This window comes from Rhinopithecus bieti, unplaced genomic scaffold (assembly GCF_001698545.2).
Source record: "Rhinopithecus bieti isolate Rb0 unplaced genomic scaffold, ASM169854v2 scaffold_2572, whole genome shotgun sequence".
Lineage (NCBI taxonomy): Eukaryota > Metazoa > Chordata > Mammalia > Primates > Cercopithecidae > Rhinopithecus > Rhinopithecus bieti.
This window is the reverse complement of record NW_016804595.1, coordinates 335,232-360,267: the sequence shown is the minus strand read 5'-3', so window position 1 is coordinate 360,267 and position 25,036 is coordinate 335,232. Positions and strand designations below refer to the sequence as shown.

The following is a 25,036-nucleotide window of genomic DNA, read 5'->3' as shown; positions in this document are numbered from 1 at the left end:
ATTGGGGTGGGAGTTACCCGATTTTCCAGGTGTTGTGTGTCTCAGTTCCCCTGGCTAGGAAAACGGATCCCCTTCCCCCTTGCGCTTCCAGGTGAGGCGATGCCTTGCCCTGCTTCAGCTCTTGCTGGTCAGGCTGCAGCAGCTGACCAGCACCGATTGTCCGGCACTCCCTAGTGAGATGACCCCAGTACCTCAGTTGAAAATGCAGAAATCACCGGTCTTCTGTGTCGCTCGCGCTGGGAGTTGGAGACTGGAGCTGTTCCTATTCGGCCATCTTGAAAATTAAAAATATTATGAAGACAAACTGTATAGAACAGGACTGTTTTCATATCTCTGCATACCTATTATGCAGACTTTTCTTAATTTTGTGTATATTAAATTTTTTAGTGAATAATGTATACAAGTGCTCAAATCTGCTCCCTTGTGAATATGAGAGACGTTTGCTGTAGATTCTGTGATGTGCTTTTCCAGACCTGAATTCAGAACGCCTATTCTTGATGAAGGCTTTCTGAAATATGAAAGAAAGACTTTATTTATCAGTAATGTACTTAACTATGTTATCGAAGAGAACAGAATTAGGTGAAATTAGGACTGGGCCAGGTAATCTAGGACATTTGGTCATCATAACACTGAGGAAAACCTGCAAAAAAAGGAGAGGGGATTGATTATTATTTGCATTGTAGTTGATAAGAACTGAGTGTTTGCATATAATTTTCTTATTCTGCTGCCAAATGGCAATGACATTTACTTGTACAACCTCAAACAAACATGTAACCAAACAAAAACACATTTAAGTTCTAAGGAGTGTTATTTAACAAAATTCCACTCAAGAAATTCAGTTGATCATTCACTCAACCATCAAGTGTTTATTTCTTGCTAGGAAGATGAGAAACAACCAGGAGGGAATTTGGAACAGGGATTTTTGGAATTGAGAAGGAATAACTAAAAAGAATATTTAAATTATGTCAAAGGAAAACAAAGTGTTGTTTCCTTTAGAGATCATTTAAAGGGGCTTTGTCTACTGTTAACAATGACCAATTCTTCTTAACTGCTCGAGTCCATGTGCAGCAGCTTCCCAGGTGAATTCTGTTCATTATCATGAGACTATGTTATGAAATAGGTATCATGGGTTCTTCTCTAATCTACTTTTGTTTCAGGTAAAATATCAGATTCATTTACTGCATCTTTTTGTATAAGATAAGCAAGCAAACAAACAAACATGGAAAAGGATCCTCACCTAGTTAGAACTACTAAACCCCAGGAGAATAAAGATGCCTCTTTTCTCTTAACCCACAGCTTTGTCAATGTCAGCTTCCACGAAGACTAAACTCTTGTCAACCTAATTCTATCTGTTTAGTGGTTTTGGCTCTTTGGACTGCTCCCATTCTTACCTCTTCTCATTCTGTCAGTGTGTTTCAGTATTTTCACCACTGTCGTGGCCTTTGTTTTTCCAACTCTTTCTGCCTCCAGTGAAATCTCTTCCTTCCACCTCCCCCTATAATTCTCCCTCTTCATCCTTTTGAATGATCAGGCCTTGCTCATCTCTGTATCCTCAGGGTTTAGCATAGGGCTTAGCACATGGCTTAGCACGTAACTAATGAAGCTTAGCTGGCGCAAGATCTTTAAAGACTAAAAGTGGTGAACAATTTTGCCACTCTCTTTATCTGTCATAACACAGGTATGATAGATATAATCCCCTATATATTTTTATTTACTTATAACCTGTATTCGTAAAGTGATTTTGACCTTTTCAAATTACTTTACCATCCTTTGTCCAACTGGATTTGAATCTCACGTGCCTATGGAGAAAGCAAGGGAGTTATTATTATCCCATATTACAGTTAAGCAAATTGAGATAGAGATTAAGTAGTTTTCTTTGTCTCTATATGTGACAGAGCTGAGACTAGAATCAGCACTGTAGTTCTATATGGAGTATAAATATCCTTCCCAAACTGTGGATCTATATATATATACACACACACATAAAACTATATATACATATCTATACACATGCAGTTTTTGCATAAACATATATATGCACTTATTCAAACATAGTTTTTTGTTTGTTTGTTTGTTTGTTTGTTTTTATAGAAACATAGTAGTCTAGAAGTATGTTCCTGTTTGGCTTAAGTGTTTTGTGTAGACCTTAACAGTCATGCACTTACTATTCAGACTTGAAAAGACTGTGGATCTAAAGGTTGTTTACTAGTTACTGAGAGAAATCTTTCTTGCTTTGAATTACTTTGGTAGATGCTCTTTGCAAAGATCAGATGTGTTTGGCACCATATTACATGTTTCATTGAGTGGAGAGGAGGAAGCTGAAAGGGCATAATTAATTATAAGACCAGCATTAAGATTTCTGTGCTTAAAGAGCTATTCAGCCCCAGGGAATTACTTCAAACCTGAGGTTGGGATGGGTTTCTTAACTTAATTGCCACTACTTCTTGCCCTAATGAAGTTCTTTTCTAACAAAGTGAGGAGCATTTCTGGTGCTCTAGATAAGAAATCAGAATGTGGCCTATTTACTTATTTTAGTGAGAAGAGGGAGCAGTGAAGGTGACAAAAAGGTGTACCTATTTAGAACAACAGTTAATGTAATGATTTATCCGACAGGATTATCCCCCAAATAATTTGTCCCTGAAGAGATTTAATATTTGTTTTACTCTTAGGTAGTTAGACCTGAAAGCTCACTGTGATCCCTACACAAACTAGTGTGGTCTCAGGACTCTAACTTGCAATGACTTATGTGAAATATATCAGCAACACTGAGCCAAATGTAGAAAACAGTTGCCTTGCTGATTGTATTTAAAACTCAAAGCAGTCAGCCAATAGAGGCAAAACTATTACTTAGCTGAAGTTAGGTTTTTTTCTGACATTGCCCAACTTCTGTTATTTCCTTCTCTGCTTTCATGGTATCACTTTCCTGTTCTCTCATGCTCTCTAATTGCCCAGAGCCCCTGCATAGGCCTGCCTGCATTGACAGTACTCTCTGCTCTGAACCACGCAACTGCTCACAGCCATCAAAACCTCCTCTCATTTAGACTGTCGGTTGAAATATGACTCCAAAGTACTTTATACTCAAGTGTACTGAGGAACTAAGATTCAAGGATGGTTCGTTGTGGTCTTCTTTCTTTTTCCCTTCCTCCTCCCTTCCTTTCGTCTTTCCTTTAATTTGTTTTGATAGGGAACAAGTATTTAATGATGGTGAATCAATCAGAATAGTTTAAATTGTACTTCAGTAATAACGACCAACAAATCTCCATGGCTTAAGCTAACAAAGGATTACTTCTCATTCCAAGTCAGGTTATCAGGGTCCCTGTGGTCACTCAGGGACCCAGGGAGCCAGACTGGGGAGCATCCCTGTTCAAACATTGCCAGTTGCTGTGTCAAAGGGAAGAAAGCTCTAGAGGGACTCACATCAGCAATAAATGCTTTGACCTGGACATGACACATCTTGAGGGATCCTAGAAAGACTGGAGTACTGTTGACTGTCTTCAAACTCATTCCTCTTTTGATCCCTAATAATGACCACAGTACTGGGCACAGCAAAGACAATAAATGTTTATTAAAATGAAATCATTTCCAGAGACTTTAGAGTTCTTGCGGTTTGCCTTGGGCTGTCTTAGGCTAAAATAGATAACAGAACCCATAAAGTTTAGACTAAAATAGATAACAGAACCCATACAATGTAGACTAAAATAGATAACAGAACACATAAAGCTGGAAGATCTCCAGACTCAGTCTAATGTCCCTGAGACACTAAAGATAAAAGGAATCCAAAGCCCTTTGAATCAATCTGAGAAGAATACAGTTCCAGGATAGATCATTCACGGCCTGGTCACTTTCATGAATATCATATTCCCTCTGATGATTCAAGGAAACAGCTGCCATACAGTTATTCCTCTTCTGCTGTTTTGTGCATGGTATTACGCAATAAATATTTATTGACTGACTCATATGTGGACAATCATGACTTATAATGAGTTTGTGGAATCTTCTTTAATGATAGAAATGAAGACTGTAAGGTTTTGGACAAAACAATCGCTTTTCTGTGTGGTGGTATAGTGGAGTTTTTTAAAACTTGCATTTCATTTATATACATCCAACCAAATATACACAAGGAAAAAGAGAGAAAAAGAAAAAAGAATGAGATGTACAGCCTAGGCAGCTCAGCCTGCTATTCCATTCACCAAGCTTATATGCCTCTATAAAGGGTGAGATTCTAAAACCTGTCTGTTGTGATCTCAGTTGAGTGTGATGGTCAGTGAGAGCAGCTCATTCCATTGCATGTCCTTCTAGTATAGAAATATATGGCAAGCATTTTTGCATGCAACTTGGCCCTAAAGTATATACTACTTGTGTCATCTGGCACTCACTCAAAGTGCCAGTAACCTAGTCCAATACTGGGGGAGAAACTGGCTATGTCAGGGCTCTCTGTAATGTAAGGTGGCATATTCATCTCCAGTGTGGGGTAATTTTGACTGTGTGTTTCTTTCCTAAAACCAGCTTCAGGATTTAATGGCCCATGTGTAGTGAGACTTCACAACATGTTGTTCTTTAGTAAATTAGTTCAACCATTGTGGAAAACAGTGTGGCAATTCCTTGAAGATTTAGAACCAGAAATATCATTTGACCCAGCAATCCCATTACTGGGTATTTACCCAAAGGAATATAAATCACTCTATTACAAAGATACCTGCACATATATGTTCATTGCAGCATCATTCACAATAGCAAAGACATGGAATCAACCCAAATATCCATCAATGATAGACTAAATAAAGAAAATGTAGTATATCTACACCATGCACCATGGAATGCTATGCAGCCACGAAAAGGAATGAGGTAATGTCCTTTGCAGGAACGTGGATGGAACTGGAAACCATTATCCTCAGCAAACTAATGCAGGAACAGAAAACCAAACACCACATGTTCTCACTTTTAAGTGGGAGCTGAACAATGAGAACACATGGACACAGGGAGGGGAACATCACACACTGGGACCTGTTGGGGAATGGGGTTGGGGGAGGGAGAGAATTAGGAAAAAATAGCTAATGCATGCTGGGCTTAATACCTGGGTGATGGGTTGATAGGTACAGCAAACCACCATAGCACACATTTACCTATTTAACAAACCTGCACATCTTGCCCATGTACCCCAGAACTTCAAATACAAATAAAAATTTAAAAGAAGAGACCTAGACACCAGCTGTGGAGACTGCCTTACCTTCTGTGGTCTTTATGTTTTCTTTTGTTCAAGATATTTTGCTCTGTCTGGTGTTTCCATACATGGGTCTAGAATTCTGTCGAAGCCTATATATGCATTTCATTACTTATTGGAAGATTAGCCATACCCATGTGTAGTATTTCTGGTGCTTCTGCATGTCACAAGTGGGTTAACATGGGTTCTCCATTCTTTTCTTTAGAGTGCCTACCGCATGTTTACAAACAACACGTGTTTGAAGCACATGATCACCAAAGTCCGGCGGGACACCCACCACTTTGAACGCTACCAGCATAACCGGGACCTTGTGGGATTCCTCAACATGTTCGCGAACAAACAGCTAGAGCTGCCGCGGGGATGGGAAATGAAACATGATCACCAGGGCAAGGTAACACAAGGGAGATGCCTCAGGGAGTGCCAAATGCCTGTGGGCTGCTTGTGGCTTCGGCACTTGGCTCTACCCTTCAAGTGAGGGCCAAGGCTCTTTGTGAGGTGAAACATTCCACCTTCTGTTCAAGTGAAACCTGGACAGCAGGTTGTTTGTGACCACAAACAGTGACTGTGCCATTCTGAAGTCATGGAGGAAGCGGAGGGAGGGCTGTGAGGCTGGCAAAGCGTTCGCTTCTCCCTGGAATTCTCCTGCCTGTCATCTCTCTCCATGGTCTGCTGATTAGAGAAAAGGGTTCTCAGGCAGTGCTTCCTTCTGCCTAGTGACTCAGCTTGTGTTGTAGATATTTGAATAAAAAGTTGTGGTATTGTTTGGAGAAGGTGGCTAGGAGGTCACTAACCAAGCAACTGCATGAGGTGTGTCTTTGTGACACTGTCTGGGCTTGGGCCTCAGTCTTACTGGTTCAGAACCGTGATTTTGTTAGCACATTAACCAAAACTCACTGATTGATTAATTTATGACAAGAAATATGTAACTGTGCAACACAGGCCAGAATAGCTACATCTGTACTTCCTCTGTAGATGGATGAACCGGGAAGCCTGGTTACAATCAGGAAGTCATTCTATGAGTAAGAAATCAGAATGAGAAAGTTAGTGCTTGTTATAAGGTGACCCTCAGCTAAGATTTAATTTTTATTTATGTAACGCTTATGTAGTACGTACTATGAACCATGAACTGTTTAAGCTCTTTATAGATAGAAGGCCCTCACCACAACTTTGATAAAGCAGTACTATCATTATTGCCATTTACAGATAAGCAGCTCCATGTCCAGAATGGTTCAGTGACTTGCCTGACATCATAGAGACAGGCAGTAGCTGAGCCACACTGTAGGCCAGCCAGGCTGGTTCCAGGAACCATGCTCTTAACCATGACATTATGCTCTCCAAGTATTGAGTAACCAACTTCAGTTTCTCTGTCTATAAAAAGTCTGGGAATATGTGACTTGAAGGGTAGGGAAAATTAAAATGGCATGATATTTAATGTATTTAACAACCCTTGGAGTGTTTGTTCAACAAATATTTATTGAGTACCTAAGCAAAACAGATAAGCCAACTACTTTGTGGAACTGCCATTCTCATGAATGCAGCATTCATGTCTCAGAGACAGGCAATAAACAAACAAACATACTATTCTTTGTATGCCAAGAGCTGATTAACGCTGTGATTAAAAATAAAGCAACAAATGAGGTCTAGTGAAAGACAGGAATGGAGAATGTTATTTCATAGAGGGTGGTTGGGGAAGGTGTCACAGATAAGGCCATAGGTGAGCAGATACCTGAAAGAAGTAAGGAGTAAAGTATATCAATATTCAAGGCAAATGGAGCACGTAAAATACTCAGTAAATGCCATCCTCCCTCCAAAGGTCCCTCTAGCAGAGGGAACTTTACCACAGTAGCCTCTTACTTATCCTGAACTCAGCTTCCAGCAATATTACCTGAGAACCTATGAGCAGCCAAAGTGGTTGTCACAAAATGCATGTATTTTAATGCGTGGGAGGAGCCCTCAAACTCTCATTCTGCAAATGTTTTTAATAAACCTCTAATTCCCAGCCAAGAGAAGATTAGAAGTGGCAAGCACAAAGTTTAGGAGAGATGAAAGAGAATTGGGCTTGTGATTATGTCCCTGGACCACAGGTAAAATGACACTGAATTAGAGTCAAATGGGCATGACAGAGAAGCCTTTCCAGAGCACTATGCTGGAAGCAGGGACACCAGGGGAAGATACGGCTTTGCTGGTACTGCATTTGGTTCAACAGCCTGAGAGCCCAATGTCTGTGACTGTTCCGTTGGATGGAAGGGCATAGATGGTCCAAGTAAGGACTTTGAAAAATACTGGTAGGATTATACCTGGGTATTAAAGAGTAGTAGCACAACAAGAATTCATCTGTTTTCAGCTCTGACAAGATTTTACCTGAAATCATGAATGAGGGAGCTGTGTTCATTAGAGAATCAGAGGTCCAGGGAAAACCCAAGTTAAGATAATGGATAATGCTGCATCTGTTTCTGCTCTGTGTTAAGATTTAACTTGTTAAGGCAGGGGTTGGTCCCTTCTTGCCAGTCATAACTTGCCAGACACACTTTAGGAGAGAGGTTCTTTTACGAACCCCTGGACCTTGAAAGAAGTTTCAATTACATTTAGGATACTATTGAAGAAGAGTTGTAATGTATTCTTAAGAACGAGTTCTGTCTCATAGCTTTTATAAAAGTTTTGGTGGTTAAACAGGAGTAAACATTATCTCAGCAATGTTCATGACATGACTATCCCAAACATCCTATTCTCTGGGGATGTTTTTACTAATCTGGGTGTTACAACTTGAAGTTGGCATTGTACAGAACCCTGAGTGTAGGCTAGTAGAGAGCTGACCTCACAGTCTGCTGCTGGCTTTTACATTAGAATGCTGTTTGGGGTGAAAGACTTGAAGGATCCCTGCCTTGTGGACAAGACAGATTAGTAGACAGACCCAAAAGCTTATCACTTTAGCCTGATCTCTCTCTGTCATGCATTAAGACTTTAATAAGATTTTTAGCTAAGCTGGATACCTTAACTAAAGCAGGTTTATCTCTGTGTGATTCTCCCATGTAAGTTTCTTTCCAAGTGACCAGCTTCCAGTAGATTAAAGTAACGTAAAGGAACATTCAGGAAGGCTGGCGCTTGGTCTATTTGGTGACTCTGCTTTGGGCAGCATGTTAGGAGTCCTGTCTCCTGTCTTATGAATAGGCAGCTAATAGGTTTTCTTTCAACCCCAGAATTTTAGCCCCTTTTAATTGAATTTAATAATATTTATTTTAAGAGACAGGATCTTGCTGTGTTGCCCAGGCTGGAGTACAGTGGCTATTCACAGACATGATCCCACTACTGATCAGCATGGGAGTTTCAACCTGTGCCATTTCCAACCTGGGCTGGTTCCTCCCACCTTAGGCAACCTGGTGATCTCCAATTCCTAGGAGGTCACCATATTGATGGGGAACTTAGTGTGGACACCTGATTGGCATAGCACACTGTAGTCCAGAACTCCTGGGCTCAAGTACTCCTCCCACGTCAGCCTCCCAAGTAGCTGGAACTATAGGCACGTGCCACCCTGCCTGGCTAACCCCTTTTAAAAATGAGTTGCTGTGCTTCTAGAACATTTGAACAGAGAAAACATTTTTCGTGTAAGGCAACATCAAAAGCTATTAACTATTATGAAGTTATTTCCCACAGTGATAACTGATTTTGAGAGTTGACATGGAACAGGATGTCCATATCCTCATCTACATGAAAGGAAATGATGCTTAACAGGAATGTTCTCAGGCTGAAATTTGCCTCCATCTTCTCTTCTCTAGTGTAACATCTTCCTTTCGTGTTTTCACTTATTTAGTCATTCAGCAACACTTCTGAGGTGTGCACCATTGTGCTAACAATGATAAAAATTTACCATTTAATGTAGCATTCTGGAGTGTGTAGCATTGCCCCTGGGCCAGACACTAGTTCATTTAGTGCTCACAGCAGCCTGGAGACAGATGCTATTTTTATCGACATTATATAGAAGAGGAAACTGAGGCACAGCGTGATTAAGTAAATTGACCAAGGTCCCACAATTAGTAAGTGGTGGAATTGGATTTGAACCCAGGCAGTCCAGCTCCAGAGTCTGTGCTCTTCTCCTGCCTCTCACCAGTAAGGAGGGTGAAGGGATATCTTCAGCAATTATAATGAAGATAGTAAGGGTTTGGCAGGATGCTGTGGGAGCCTCCTGATAATTTATAAGGTAGGTATTATTATCATTCATAATTTACAGAAATTTAGAGGTAGAAGCAGGGATCTATATAGAACAGTAACTAAAAAGTTTCATCAGTTTGGCATTTTGTGAAAATGATACAGATTTGTTAATTGACGAATCCTTACTCTTATAGGAAATACATGATGATGTAAAAGGGATATACTGTAGGATTCATGTCAGCGTCCTATTCCTTCTCTTAAGGAACTGCTGGTCTCCCTTAACCATGGCGGTCTGGCATTTTCATAGCAGGGTTTCTTTTTGGTGTTACAGTTCTTTGCTGTCCACGTCATTCTTGATCGCTGCAGGGTCGTCTGGCCTGGGCTGTTTGCTCCTGCCTTACACCTGTATAATGACGTGGAATGTTCTCTGTTTCTCTACGATGAGTGCTCTGATACTGTGGTGTCTCAGTGGATTTGTTCTCTTGCTGTACTAGTGGACATCTACTCTGGTGGTTGTATTCCCATCAGCCATGATCATGAAAGTAAGGTTTTAGAAACATTCTTGAAAGCCAAATAACTTAGAACTGGAACTGAAATCAGATCCACACTTTGGCACAAAATCATGTACTTCCTGTGTAAAACCACTAACCATTCCTTTCCTAAACATTGCTCTTTTACCCTAAATGCCTCTTCTTTTAATTATAAAAGAATGTGCGCCTTAGCACTGGTTTGTGCTATGCAAGGGTCCACTGTCGAATGACTTATTTCTGGCATGAGATACCTGGAAAGTTTTCATAGTAACAGCAGTATTTGAGGTGAGCTTTAAATGAGGGGTTGAAGTTTGGTTAAAAGAGATTTTGGAGGAGAGAAAAAATAGGAATGGGGTGGGGAAAACACCCAAAGTAAAGGCACAGAGACAGGAAAGCACCAGGTGGGTATTTCTGGTTCCTGTGAAGAAATAATGAGTGAATTTCAGGAGAAACATAGCAATTGAATGAAATCAGTAGATACTATACTGCAGAGAGTTAAACTGAGAGAATGCTACAAAATGACTTGGATAATGAGTAAACAAAACTGTGAAAGTTGTTATTTCTCAAGTTTACATAATGGGCTTATTTGATTTAATTTTGGGAAAAAAAAGTCTTTTCTTCTTCTTCTTTTTTTTTTTTTTGAGATGGAGTCTTGCTCTGTCACCCAGGCTGGAGTGCAGTGGCGCGGGCTCACTGCAAGCTCCACCTCCCAGGTTCACACCATTCTCCTGCCTCAGCCTCCCAACTAGCTGGGACTACAGGCGCCCGCCACCACGCCTGGCTAATTTTTTGTATTTTTTGTAGAGACGGGGTTTCACTGTGTTAGTCAGGATGATCTCGATCTCCTGACCTTGTGATCCACCCGCTTTGGCCTCCTAAAGTGCTGGGATTACAGGCGTGAGCCACCGCCNGGGAAAAAAAAGTTTTTTCTTCTTTTTTTTTTTTTTTTTTTTTGAGATGGAGTCTTGCTCTGTCACCCAGGCTGGAGTGCAGTGGCGCGGGCTCACTGCAAGCTCCACCTCCCAGGTTCACACCATTCTCCTGCCTCAGCCTCCCAACTAGCTGGGACTACAGGCGCCCGCCACCACGCCTGGCTAATTTTTTGTATTTTTTGTAGAGACGGGGTTTCACTGTGTTAGTCAGGATGATCTCGATCTCCTGACCTTGTGATCCACCCGCTTTGGCCTCCTAAAGTGCTGGGATTACAGGCGTGAGCCACCGCCCCCGGCCAAAACGTCTCTGTTTTTTAAAAAATTCCCTTTAAGATGTTAAATATGGACTATTTCCCCCTGCCTCTTTGCTTTAGACTCTCAAACAATATTAACTCAGGGTTTTTCCCCCACATTATTCTCTTTGGGCCTAAATCGAGATGCAAAGAAACTTTGAACTTTATAAGTGACATATCATACATGTCATGAGATTTTAAAAAATAAAAATGTATAATGGGAACCATCTTCTTAATTAAAGTGAAATATCTTTCCCATAGTTTCTTGTGTTTTTCCCTACAGAAATCATGTGTTACAATATCTCCCAGCTAAATTGGCTTCCATTTCTATGTCCAAGCTTTGTAACTCTAGAGGTTTTGACTTTGGGTGTCAGATTGGGAGTTTAAGTATCAGAATGGTCCAAATACTCAACTTTGAGAACCACAGCAAATAGCAGCTATGGTCATGAGGACAGATTTTAGAACAGAACAAATATTTGTATGGTAGAAATTACCACAGGCTGAGCCGATTGGAGAATTCTCATTTTACCAGACCCTAGTAGCCTATGTGGCTACAGTTGTTTCAGTAATGACCTAGACCTTGGTTTCAATCTTGCATGAAACCGATGGCAAGTATTTACTGGGTCAAGTCCTATTTAGCTCATTGAGTAAAGTGCAACTTAATATTTTGAGGCCGCAACTTACTATAATTTCAAAAGTCTATTATTAGCAAGATAAGTGCTACATTTTGAAAAATACGTTGTCTACTTGACCACCACATTTGTTACTTTTGTGACACATTTTTAATTGCTTGGAAATAACCAATACCTCTTGTGGTGGGCACCTGGTTTAATTACCTTAAGTTATGCAGCAATCTAGCTGTTGATGGAATTAAACTATAAATTGATAGATAGCACTTGGTTTTTAAGGACCTCTTGTCTATTTTAAAAGGTAAAAATATGTTAGAAAAAATTAATGCATAAGTATACATAGAAGGCAAATGGCAAAAATAAACTGTCTAGGGGTTATGTACCTTTTTGAATGAGAGAATAGAACAGAGATCAGTTTTATGAATAAATTTCTGAGTAAAATGGTAGACTCATGGAATCTTGAAGGAATTACCTAAGTACAGAGATGGCCTTTGCCTTTTCTTTTTTAGCAGTTGTCTTTATGACCTGCGTGGATTGTATACATATATATTATATATATGTATGTATGTGTGTGTGTGTGTATATATATATATATATATGATTTCAACATTTCATGGTAATGCCCTTCTATTCCACCTGAAATGTGATAATTTGGATGACTGTATTCCCAGTCTTCCACAGCTGTAAGCTGGGAAATGTTGAACAATCTACTCTCTGGGACAGGTGGAGAGGAGGGCTGATTTGTAGCACTTGCCAATTTTCATGGTGTAAATTATTCCAACATGGTCAATTACATGCTGTCAGCATCACATCAACCTACTCACAGAATTTCTTAAAATTACGGTTAGCTTTCACGAACTGGTACAAGCTATCTCTAACATACCACTGGCTCCCTTTTTACGTTAGGTTGAATACCTAAATACTGTCACTCCCAACACATAAAATACCACTCCCTTAGCTAACATTTTACATCAAAGTGTTGTACTTATATTATATTTGTCCATATCTACTAATCGTCTGTTTTCAGGACTCTGGCCCAAGTACCACAAATCCCTGTTTCCTCTCCTAGCACCTTTAGAGCTACAGTCATAGCAGTTAAATGTAATACTTTTCTATAACCGTTTTTGTGACTTATACAGATGTCATGCAATAATTGGGACTACTGATTCCTTCAAAAGAACCAAGTTAGCATGACGATTTTTTACTGAGGATAAACTGTATCATTCAGCCCTTTTCATCTCCACTATTTGTGACAGACTTTGTCTAAGGTGTAATGTAGAGAAAATAATAGCTTGTTTATTCCTTATAACTGGAAGAATCTTGGAGGAAGGAGCCAGGAGCTGAGAAGAGAGTTATAAGTTGGAAGGAAGAGAATGGGTAAGTAAATACAATCTTTAGAAAATGAAAGTAAATTACAATGAGCCTTTATTTGAGCACTTCTAAGACTTTGTAGGCTAAGAAACCAGAATTTAGAACAGATGCAATACATAGTGCTTCTGGCTTATCAATTACTGTCCTTTCACTATTTCCATAACTGTTTACAGAAAGAAAAGTGGAAGATCAGATGTTCTGTCTTTCTGTAGCATAGTTATAAGCACTTTTTGTTTTGTTTTGTTTATATAGCCTTTTAATATGTATTCCTTAGTGGCAAAATAGTAACTGGAAACAATTTCAAACTTCTTTAACTTAGATTTGTTGAGCCTGAGATTGGTATTTCTTCATAAATAGTGATGGCTTTTTCTTTTCTTAAAATAATAGGAGTTTGTTGTTTTTTTTTTTTTTAAAAAAGAANTGTTTTTTTTTTTTTTTTAAAAAGAAAGAAAGAAAGAAAGAATTGTGTAAAGAAAAAATTGTATTTTGTTTGGCTTCACTAAAATACCACTTGGCTCCAACTAGCCCATATTTCTTGACTCTGACTATGCCCCGAAGCAGTGAAAGGGTAGACATTTTTAAAAATGAGATTCAAGTTTGTGTATTTGCATTCCTTTCAGTTTTTGAGTTGTTAGTTGGCCCAGCACTGTAAAGCTTGAGTGAATTTGCTTAATGAAACTTAGCATTAGGGAATCAATGTTGTTCAAATTTGCTTTACTAGTGACCAATGTGAAAAGGATCTATTTTTCCATAGAATTTCTTTTCTCATGTCTGCATTCTCAGCATACTCTCCTCTAGACAGTATTTATTAATACATGGTAGATACTTTCATAAATAATTGAAGGCTATTCAAAAATTGTGACATAAAGTGATCCAAATTTACTAGGTCAGCTTCATTGCTGGCTTGAACTAGGTAGCACTTCCTGTGGGAAAGTGATCCATTTTCCTGACATAATTGATATGTGTGTCACAAATAGAAATGCCATGCTTGGACTTTGCGTGCTCTCCTCTTCGTTTTAAAGTAGAATCTATTTTTCACAATTCAACTGTGACCTGAGTAATCTCCTTTAAGTGAATAAAGCAAAGCTCTAAGGAAATCTCGTCCAAGGTCACACAGTGGGTCTAGAGCGGAGCCAAAACTCACACCAAGGGATTGCTCCTTAGAAGTGCTATATTCAGTCAGTGCCCTGGCTGTGTGGCTTTGATGGAGGTCTTAATCAAGACTTTTCCCGCAAGTACTTGGCAGACATAAAAAGCATGTGTAAACAATATACACATTCCATTTGACTCTGAAATAGAGCCCCTTGTGGGATACAAATAGGACCTATTTTCCACCCATGGCCATCTTTCCAACAGATTAGCAATAGAATTGGGCGTAGTATGTAGAGCATGCTGCCTAGGATCAGTAGCAGTCTTTCCACTTGAAATTTTGCAGTGTTGAAACTGGTGAGGTCAAGCATTGTGAGCAGCTGTTACTGTCAGCCTCATTCAATACATACCGAAATATTTTCCTAAAATAAAGTATGATATAAGGTGTGAGGGGAGTGGGAAGAACATAAAGAGGAAAAGATGGTAGGCAGAAAGCAGAATGGAAAAAAGGAGATGATGTATGAAAAGAAGAGAGGTGGGGGGGAAGGTATTGCTCATTGGGCTTTGGGGTCAGACAGAAATATGGGTTCAAATCCCAGCTTGATAAATTCCCAACTGTACATTTTACTTAAATTGGGAATTGTATTCTAACTGTATTAAAGGTGAATGATAGATATATCACTATTCACCAAATAGGGAAAATCCCTACATATAATGGTGTTTTCTGATTTTTCTTTTAGAGAGACTGTCTTTCCTCTGCAGTGTGGAAACTTCACTGTTTCCAGTAGGATTTGATTTAACTGTATTGTGGTGCAAAACCCATACACATTTTAATGTACAAGATTGTATTCTTGCTGGGCATGGTGGCTCACGCCTGTAATCCCAACACTTTGAGAGGCCGAGGCAGGTGGATCACCTGAGGTCAGGAGTTCAACACCAGCCTGGGCAACATGGTGAAACCCTGTCTCTACTAAAAATACAAAAAGTTAGGTGTGGTAGTGTGGTGGTGCGTGCCTGTAATTCCAGCTACTTGGGAGGCTGAGGCAGGAGAGTCACTTGAACCTGGGAGGCAGAAGTTGCAGAGAGCCAAGATTGTGCCACCGTACTCCAGCCTGGGCAACAGAGCAAGACTCCATCTCAAAAAAAAAAAAAAAAAAAAAAAAAAAGTGTATTCTCTCACATAAAGATGTTCAGAGGTAGGCAGTCTGGGGTTGACCAGGGAGTTCATCATGTTGTGAGAGCCCCAGCTCCTTCCAACTATTTTTTTTTTTTTTTTTTTTTCTTTTTTTTTTTGAGATGGCAGTCTTGCTCTGTCACCCAGGCTGGATGCAGTGGCACGGATCGCTGCTGATCTGCAACCTGTCTGCCTTCTGGCGTTACACCATTCTCCTGCCTCAGCCTCCTCAGTAGCTGGGAACGTACAAGTGCCCGCTCACCTATGCCTGGCTAATTTTTGGGTATAGCTTTCTAGCTAGAGACGACCGATTTTCACTGTTGTTAGCCAGTGGATGGCGTCTAGTATTTTTTTCCTGACCTCGTTATCCGCCCACCTTGGCCTACCAAGTGCTTGGATTAGAGGTGCTGAGCTCCACGCGCGCCCGACCGCGCTCCTTCCACCTTTTTGCTCAGCGATCCTTCTCTTGTAAACTCATCAAAATAAAATTCTAATGTGCCCCTTCGCCATCTGAATGCACCCTCTCTCAGCCTAAGGCATTTTCCAAAGTGTAACCTAAAAAAGCTTAGTCGAGGGCATGATGAACAGTGGCGGGGGTGGGGGGGCGGTGTTGGAGATGCCCCTCACAGCTGACCAGCGTTAACAGCCAACAGAGACCTTAAGACGATAGAACAGCACGCCTTTGAGTCTGATAAGAAATATTTACAGCCTTTTCTCTTGAAGCCTGCTACCTGGAGGCTTCATAGGCTGCTTCAGACGAAATGAATAAACAAGCTTGCGTCTCCACAACCTTCATCTTAAAATATTTCTTATCGACTTCAAAGTTAAACTCTCTTTCACTATTTCTCTACAGTTTGCGTAATCTTAGTGTCTTCATCCAGTTAAGAATCTTTAGATTAATAACCAAAACTTGCCAAAACAGGAACAATCTGTGATATCCTCCCCTAGTGAACCTAGGAATCGCCCCCCACCCCTACTTCCAGGTTGTCTTGCCTTTCCAGACTGAATAACATATATCTTGACCATGTGTTGTTGTGCCTTAGCCCTTCTCGTAAAATGTGTAACACCAAGTTCTACCTTGGCGTCGTCGTGACATCTCAGGATCTCTTGAGGCTGTATCACAAGCTGGTTTGGCCACTTTTTCGATGCCTTGGCTCCGAATAAATCTCTTCAAGTATTTTACAGATGTTTGACTTTCCTCAACAATCCCCATGTTCAGTATGGTGCTACTGGAGCTCACTATTAAATTTGTGTTTCAGAGAGTAGGTAGCAAAGAACAGAACGGAAAGGATCATCTGTCTTTCATCAGGAGATTCCCAGAGTACCATGTTTGTGGTTTACATCTTATCTGGTCAGATACTTAGTCTTGCCACACATACTTACAAGTGCCTGGTAACCAAACAAGTTTCCTGGTCCTCTTTTTTTGAGCCTTGTATAGTGGCTTTAGCAAGAAACATTGTATCCTTAAGGAATGGTTTTCAGAAAGAAAACTATTATTTGTGATAATAATACTTGAGGTGTCACAGGGCAGCGTGCTCAAAAATCATATGAACCATCTCAGTTAACCTTCCTTTAATGTAGTTAGATCTCCAAATCTCCTTTAACAGGAAAAGAAACCGAGTTTAAAAATTTACTAGTTTGGCCCAAAGTGCATTACTAGCAGTAGCAAACTAGAGCTCAGAACCAGGCTTGTCTTTTTCCAAATTCCAAGCATTTAATCATTATGTTGCCTCCCACTTCTCAATTTTTAACCTGTGCTTATCCATATTTACAATGGGATTTTTAAAATCTTCGTTTGTGTTTAGGTCTTTAGCTTCCCTCAATTTTTTTTTCCCAAACTTCAGTATTTTTATAAAAAGAATGTGCTTTTTTTTTTTTTTTTTTTTTTTTTTTTTTTTTTAGATGGGGTCTCACTCTGTCACCTACCCAGGCTGGAGTGCAGTGGTGCAATCTTGACTCACTGCAGTCACCACCTCCCATTCTCAAATGATCCTCTCACTTCAGCCTCCCAAGTAGCTGGGACTACAGGTGTCCACCATCGCGTGCCTGGATAATTTTTGAGTATTTTGTAGAGACCGGGTTTTGCCGTGTTGCCCAGGCTGGCCTCGAACTTCTGAGCTCAAGCAATCCACCCACCTCAGCCTTCCAAAGTGCTGGGATTACAGGTGTGAGCCATCGTGCCTGGCCCAAGAACATGCTTTTTAACAGTTGGTTAGTTAATTGTTAGTTGTCTCCTTGTATTTTGGTTGGAAATTCAAGTTTTTGGCAATTTGTTTTTATCTGAGCACCCTCTTTCTCCCAGGTACAGCCCTAAAAGCTATTAGGGATAACAGAGTGAGTAAGATAGAGTCACTACTCTCAAGGCTTTTGCAGTATAGTTCTTTCAAGAATGGATTTTAGACAAGCCTCTTAAAATCACATTAGGCTATGACACTACATGCAAATCACAGTTGACCTACATGTAGACACCCATTTGTCTTTATAGTTACAAGTGCATCATTGTGCCGTTAATGACCACCCATCCCTTCAAAACATTCCTGAGAAATTAGGTAAATAGGCCATTCTAATTTATGCTCTTTGTATTTTTCCCTTAAACAAGATGGTTAATAGGATTGTGTTAGTAATAAAAGCTTGTTATTCTCCATTTACATAAAGAGGATATGGGTTTGGTTCTAATATGTATTATTTAAAAATAGGTATTAGCCACATCCATTGGTACAAAATAATTTAATTGCTATTTTATGACATTTTGAATAGTGGCAGAAATAGTGGACAATTGTATTAGAAGCACGAACCAAATGGGACCAATGTGACGTTTGGGGTCAGAACCTGTCAATGCAAGTCCACATAGGTTTTATCACTGCAGTACTTTTTCCAAGACCTGAGAAGAAGGATGTTTCATCCAAGGTTAGTGAAGAGGAAACATTACCCAGGATGTAAGGCTGATAATAAAATCTCACACCAAGCCTTTATTTTTTGTACCCAGAAATTGGATAGTAAGAGAAAGGACTGGGAAAGATTCCTGTTCTGTCCATTTTTCTGCTTTGTTTTCTGGTACATCCATTGCTTAAAGTTATTTCTTTATAAAGATGTAAAAATGTTTTCTATATGGGACCTGCCCCATTTCTTGATGATGTACATACAGTTCCATATGAAACATTCTGTTCCGTAATGGGAAAGTAGGTTTCTAAATAGGCATAAATATACTATCTGCCTCTGGCATTTGCCTAGATAGCTTCATCTCTAGGTGTTAAGGTACTTTGTTAACTGAGCTCCATCGATTTGAAAGGTCAGTTCTTTTTTGCCTGTTATTTGGCATACATCATGTGCCTTGACACTTGGTTTATAGGTATTGAGTCTCCTGGCTCTCCTAATAGCCCCTTTCATCTTTGATGACCTAATTAACTATCTGATCATGGAAAACTTACAATTCCTAATTGTACTTAAGATAATGGGTTTCATTATTACCTTGAGTAAATTTTACTTTGAAAACTTACAACTTTGGGCCCCTAAGGATAGTGATAGATAGCACTTGTATAGTTTTAGAATTAAACAAACAGACCAAAAAATGCTTTGCTACATTGCATTTCATGTTACTGCAATGCTGAGGTAAATGGTTTATGCTCATTCATGATTTCATGTTACCAGAGATTCTACAGTGATCATGCCAGACATGGCTTCCACTCTCCTAACACATTGTGGGGGAGAAATGTTTGTTAGGAATGAAAGAGACATGTTTTTGTAAGAAATATATAGCTCAGAGAACTTAACTGGCTTACCCAAAGTTCTAGACAGTATGTGATGAGTTTGAATGGGTATGTAATGGGTGACTAAACTGGAAAGGCATGTAGGCAGACTGTTAAAGAGTCATGAAAAACTGACCAAAGAGTGGGGATGTCTTTTCTGTGGACAATGGATAGTCACGAGAAGCTTTGGATTGGGTGGTGATGTAATTGAAGTGTTTAGAAAGAGTATTCCTGTAGTAATGGGCCAGTTAAATGACTACAGTGATAGAGATGTGGAGCAGCTGAGAAACCACCAGTACTTACACACATAAAACAAAGTCCCAAAATAATGGGGTGGTGTTCGGGCTGGGAGGGGACAAATAGAGGATACTACAGTGAGAAAATGAGAAGGATTTGGTGGCTTACTGTATAGGAGAAGGAAAAAAGAAGAGAAGTCAATGATGTTTAAAAGTTTCAAGGTGATAAGAACTTTATAATAACCACCTGTAACAGTAAAAGCTCAAAGACCGTCAGTTAAGAGAAGCCCAAATGTCCATTCTTCTGGCTTCCTTCTCAGAGCATATCTTTGATGACTATCTTGTAGAGTATTTCCTAAAACCAGGCATAATGTTCCTTCCTGCTCTCTTCGTTCTGGATCTCATCTAAGCTTGGCTTTCTCTAATGTGATCTGTCCTGTGGGGGTAAGGAGAAATTTCCCCAAAGATTGAAAATTATGAGAAAATAGAGCTAAGATCCTGACTCAGAAGTGAGTCTATTCCTGACCGTCTGATGTTATAGGTCAGCTAAGACATGTGAGCGGCATGTATTTGACTCAGTGTATTGTATCCCAGGCGTTCTTTGTGGACCACAACTCCCGTACCACCACTTTCATTGATCCCCGGCTCCCACTTCAGAGCAGTAGACCCACAAGTGCGCTGGTTCATCGGCAACACCTGACAAGGCAACGCAGCCACAGTGCGGGTGAGGTGAGTCAAGCATGTTGGGGACTGACCTGTTGGTTGATAGAAGCTTCTAGAATGTGATGGTTTGAGGAATTGGATTTTTTTTTTTTTAAAGTATTTTTTTGTTTTGTTTTTTTGAGTTTGATTTAGAGGCTGAAAAGCTTTCAAATGTTGACAGGGCTTCTCTGGAAATACAGCCTAAATCACAAATTTAAAAAGGTAGGATATGTGAGGAAAAACTGAAGAAATTTAAGATTTTTTGACTCAGACGAAGGTGAGAGGGAGTTGATAATGTACTAAAATGTTCAAGACAGGGAGCTGATAAGCCTATTTGCACACCCATTTTCAGCCTCACAGGAAGAAATGAATGTAACTTGGTTAAATATAGAATTTCTTAAGTGAAGTGTTCTATATTACATTAAAATATTCATCCAGGGCTATGGGATTATGGAATCCTCACTAGTATTCTTTAAAATTAGGATATTTTTGAGAGAGTTGTTTTATATACTTTATGTGCCTAGAGAAAATGGGCTGAACTAAGAATTGCTAAAAACTGCTCTACTTAACCCGTTTGCAGGCACCAATGGTAACCACATGAGGGCCCTCTAATATCCTAACCAAAAAAAAAAAAACACACAAAAAAATCTTGTTTCACTTCTTCCTTTTGCAGCTTAAATATATAAAATAAATGTCTTAAGTCAAGTTTTCTTCTCCTTCCTATGGGCTTATGATTTGATTATATACCATCACTTGATTTACATTGTCTCTGAAAATTCCCTTTAGCGTTAGGATCCTTTACCGGCCTTTACATGCCTTTTCTGTGTCTATGTGCATGTCATATTTTCAATATTATATTGTATGTATATAAAATATCTTTGTAGCTGTATATTTTGCATAAGAAAACATATGAATACAGTAAATAACTGGATCTGATTCATCAAAATTCTACTCTTGGAATTTCCCCTCATGATTTACATACTTGCTCCAATGCATCATGTGTTCACTGGTTGTAAGTGCAGATATAGAAGGGTACACATGAGCGCTCATATAAAAATGATATACAAATATATTACAGGATGAGGTATGTGCAAAAATATTTATGTTTTATGAGTAGCTAATAAATCTTTAACTTGCTGTCATGTAACCCATTAGTGGTGAACTGAATGACGCTAACAGCATTCATCTTAAAAGCAGAACAGACCTCTCACCTTTGGACCTTGTGTGCAATGTGTAGCACAATTAGGGCTCTGTCTGATATTTTATTGCATAGCCCGTGCCCTTTAACCACTCACCTTATCATGACTTCACAGTATGAAGCTGGCTGTTTGGTCTAGTTAGGACTATTTTTCTGGGAAAACATGCATGAGATTAATAGCTATACTTTCGTTTTTTTTCAACCCCTCTACCTTAGAACATGAATTATTTTCATGGTCTAGTAGTGGTAGCCTTTATGAGAGAGGGTCCCTAAGGGATACGTTAAGGCTTTTCCTCCTGTGACTGGAAACTGAGCAGTGGCCCAGAGATAACTCCATACAGACTGAGCGTCCAGCCCTCCACGTTGTTAAACCTTCCAGGGGAGTGTCCTTTCTGACACAACTATTGGAAGCATGCACATCCTGCAGTGCTGCCCATCAGAGGGATTGCCCACTGTCTGCTGGTCTGGTTACAAGGACTGAGGTCTCAGAGAGAAGACCTTTGGCTTTTCTGGGAAATGATGAGACATGGCAACATACTGTAAGGAGAGAAAGTATATATTGGAGTGTTGAAATGATCAGATATCTGACTAACAATCTGTACTTAGTGATCAGATTTCCCCAGAGAGTAGCTGTATTCATTCCTCAAAGCCAGTAACTCAAGAGAAGCAGAATGAGAAAACTTCTAATTACATACATGAGTCATTTCAGCCACCATCTTGTATTCCTTCAGCAAATATTCCAGTCAGTAGAAAGATTGATGTCTTTTCCATCTAACAAGCTAACACCAAACACCTACTACAATGAAGAAACATAATGGTTGCTGTTATGAGGGATGCAAATAAATAACACATTTCCTGCATCCTTTTTTTTTGTTTGTTTGTTTTTTTTTTTTTTGAGACTGAGTCTTGCTCTGTTACCAGGCAGGAGTGCAGTGGCACAATCTCGGTTCACTGCAACCACTGCCTCCCGGGTTCAAGAAATTCTCCTGCCTCAACCTTCCGAGTAGCTAGGACTAAAGGTGCCTGCCACCACACCCGGCTAATTTTTGTATTTTTAGTAGAGATGGGGTTTCACCATGTTGGCCAGGATGGTCTCGATCTGTTGACCTTGTGATCCAGCCGCCTTGGCCACCCAAAGTGCTGGGATTATAGGCATGAGCCACCACGCCTGGCCCACACATTTCCCACATTCTTAATAGGCAAGGAAAACATGAAACCATACTACAAATGAATAAAAATATGAATGAAAATTCTTTGTAAATTTTCTTTTTTAATAGTTGGGAAAGAAAAATATACCTTTAGATAATCATGTTTTTTTCTTTTTATTTATATCTTCTAGCTTTATTGTGGTATAATTGACAAGTAATATAAACTGTTCACAATGGCAGCTGCTTGTTCTGCTTGTTCTGTGGGAGCTCAGAGAAGGTTGTATTTAACTTGGGCTTGAAGGAGAGGGAAGACCTTGCCGAGGAGGGACTATTTGAACTACTCTTTGAAGAATGAGTGAGAGCATTCTTAAAGGACAAGCAAGCGGTGGAGGGTGGGGAGGATATTTCCAGCATTAGGGTCTTTAGAAAAATCTTCAGCAAATACCCAAGTGATGCAATATGATAAAAGGGCTGCAAATGGTTGTGGGTAGAATAAAAGTCTGTTTTCAAAATCCCAGTTTATAAATCCAGTGCAGTATGTTATTTTTTCTTATTATCTCTTATACTGCTGTTCTACTATTGTCTTAAAAGACTTCTGTAATATGGGGAAAAATGCTAAAGCAGAAGCGAAAACAACATTAGAGTTTTCTGGTAAGACTGTTAATGGGTATTTTTGGTTATCTGCTTGTGTGTATGAGTTTCTAAATCTATATTAGGTGCAATAAATAATTCAGGTTAGGACAACCCTATTTAGCTCCTCCGCACCTGTTCCTATTAGCACCCTGGTGTGGGAGGCTCAAACCAGAAAGATCTGTTGTACCAGGTGTTCTAATAGGCATGGAAAATTGCTCCTGAGGAGATAGTATACTAACTCGGAACCCCACATGAAGATTGCTGCTCTTCAACCCCTCCTCTGCTGAGCCAGGGAATTCCCTGGCCTGCCTTAGCCAAAAGAAGAAATATCTTGGCACTGCCCCAAAACATTTTATACCACTCAGTCTTCCCTTTGATTGTGTTGTTGCAGACTGTGCTGTATCAACGCAGAAGTTAGTCCTGATGAACAAGTCTGCTGTTTAGCTCCTGCAGCCTCAGTAATTATAAGCAGATTGAACTACTTCTGTGCCACTTGGTAAAGAGTCACTGCCCCAGCCCCTCTCAAGAATGTGGATACCTCAACTCCTTCCCCCGCCCCCCATTTAGCCACTGAAACAAGGCTTTCAATAACTAAGAACCCTGCTTCAGCTCCACAGCTGGTGTCTGTTCTGATCAAGTGGTACTTCACCATGCTCATTGTTAATATTTTGAACAACTTGGTTTGGGATGCTGATACAGAGCATTCTGGCTCTTCGTGCAGAATATAAAAGATGCCTCTGTTTGCAGGTAGGAGAAGATTCTCGACATGCAGGACCACCAGTTCTTCCCAGGCCATCCAGTACGTTCAATACAGTCAGTAGGCCACAGTACCAGGACATGGTTCCAGTGGGTATGTCATCCCTTTCCAGAAATTATCTGTCCTTTTGTGCTATTATCTGTACCATATACACTGTGCTGATACTTCTCCTGTTGTTAGCCTGCTACTTTTTGCCCTGTATTGAGAAATTGCTGCATTATCCTTAAGAAATGTACAACAAAATCCTATGTACTTGAGTCTCAAACGGCTTCTGTCTTATAATATCCTAAAGGATGAGATTGTTTTTTAATAGCACCCTACCTTTCCTGAGTAGAGGTATTATATTAGATTATTGAAGTTAAGGAAAAATAATGTATTAAGGTAATATGTTATGCAATCATTATAATTAAGAATTTGGACAAGCATATACTTAGTATATATTTAAGGCCGAGACAGAATTTAAATGGCATGTGAATCTGTAGCAGCCTCACAAAATAAACAATCAAAGAGAGCACATTCTTAAGGGCTTTTGTCACAAATAGAAGGCAGCAAGAACCTCTAAAATAGTAAAATAAAAATAAATGAATGTAGGAAAAAGTCCTAAAAAACAACTTGAGTTGTTATTAAAAAGATGAGGTTGAAGTAGATCAGTGGTTGCCAAACCTGAAGTGCCTAAGGCAGGTGGAATGGACAGACTGGTGGGAGGCCATATGGGCTCCGTGCTCCATCTTAAATAAGACTAGGTTGGCTGGGTGCAGTGGCTCACGCCTGTAATCCCAGCACTTTGGGAGGCCAAGGCGGGAAGATCTCAAGGTCGACAGATCGAGACCATCCTAGCTAACACAGTGAAACCCCGTCTCTAGTAAAGATTAAAAAAAAATTAGCCAGGCCTGGTGGCATGCACCTGTAGTCCCAGCTACTCAGGAGGCTGAGATAGGAGAATCACTTGAACCCGGGAGGCGGAGGTTGCAGTGAGCCGAGATCGCATCACTGTACTCCAGCCTAGGAACAAAGCAAGACTCAGTCTCAAAAAAAAAAAAATTTAGACGAGCTCTCCATTTATCTTTGTTTTAAAACGCTTTTGTTTCTTTTTTTTTATTATTATACTTTAAGTTCTAGGGTACATGTGCACAACATGCAGGTTTGTTACATATGTATACATGTGCCATGTTGGTGTGCTGCACCCATTAACTTGTCATTTACATTAGGTATATCTCCTAATGCTATCCCT

The 25,036-nt window shown here is 39.8% G+C and overlaps 1 protein-coding gene across 3 annotated transcripts in view; it reads left to right on the top strand.

Annotated features, from left to right (window-relative positions):
• HECW2 (HECT, C2 and WW domain containing E3 ubiquitin protein ligase 2) overlaps positions 1–25,036 on the top strand; it is a 404,117-nt gene that overhangs the window by 300,787 nt on the left and 78,294 nt on the right. For all 3 annotated transcript variants that reach the window (XM_017869298.1, XM_017869297.1, XM_017869299.1), the window contains 3 exons: positions 5,427–5,612; positions 19,962–20,096; positions 23,796–23,898. In XM_017869298.1, coding sequence (XP_017724787.1) covers positions 5,427–5,612; positions 19,962–20,096; positions 23,796–23,898 — 424 coding nt within the window. The remainder of the gene's footprint in view (positions 1–5,426; positions 5,613–19,961; positions 20,097–23,795; positions 23,899–25,036) is intronic.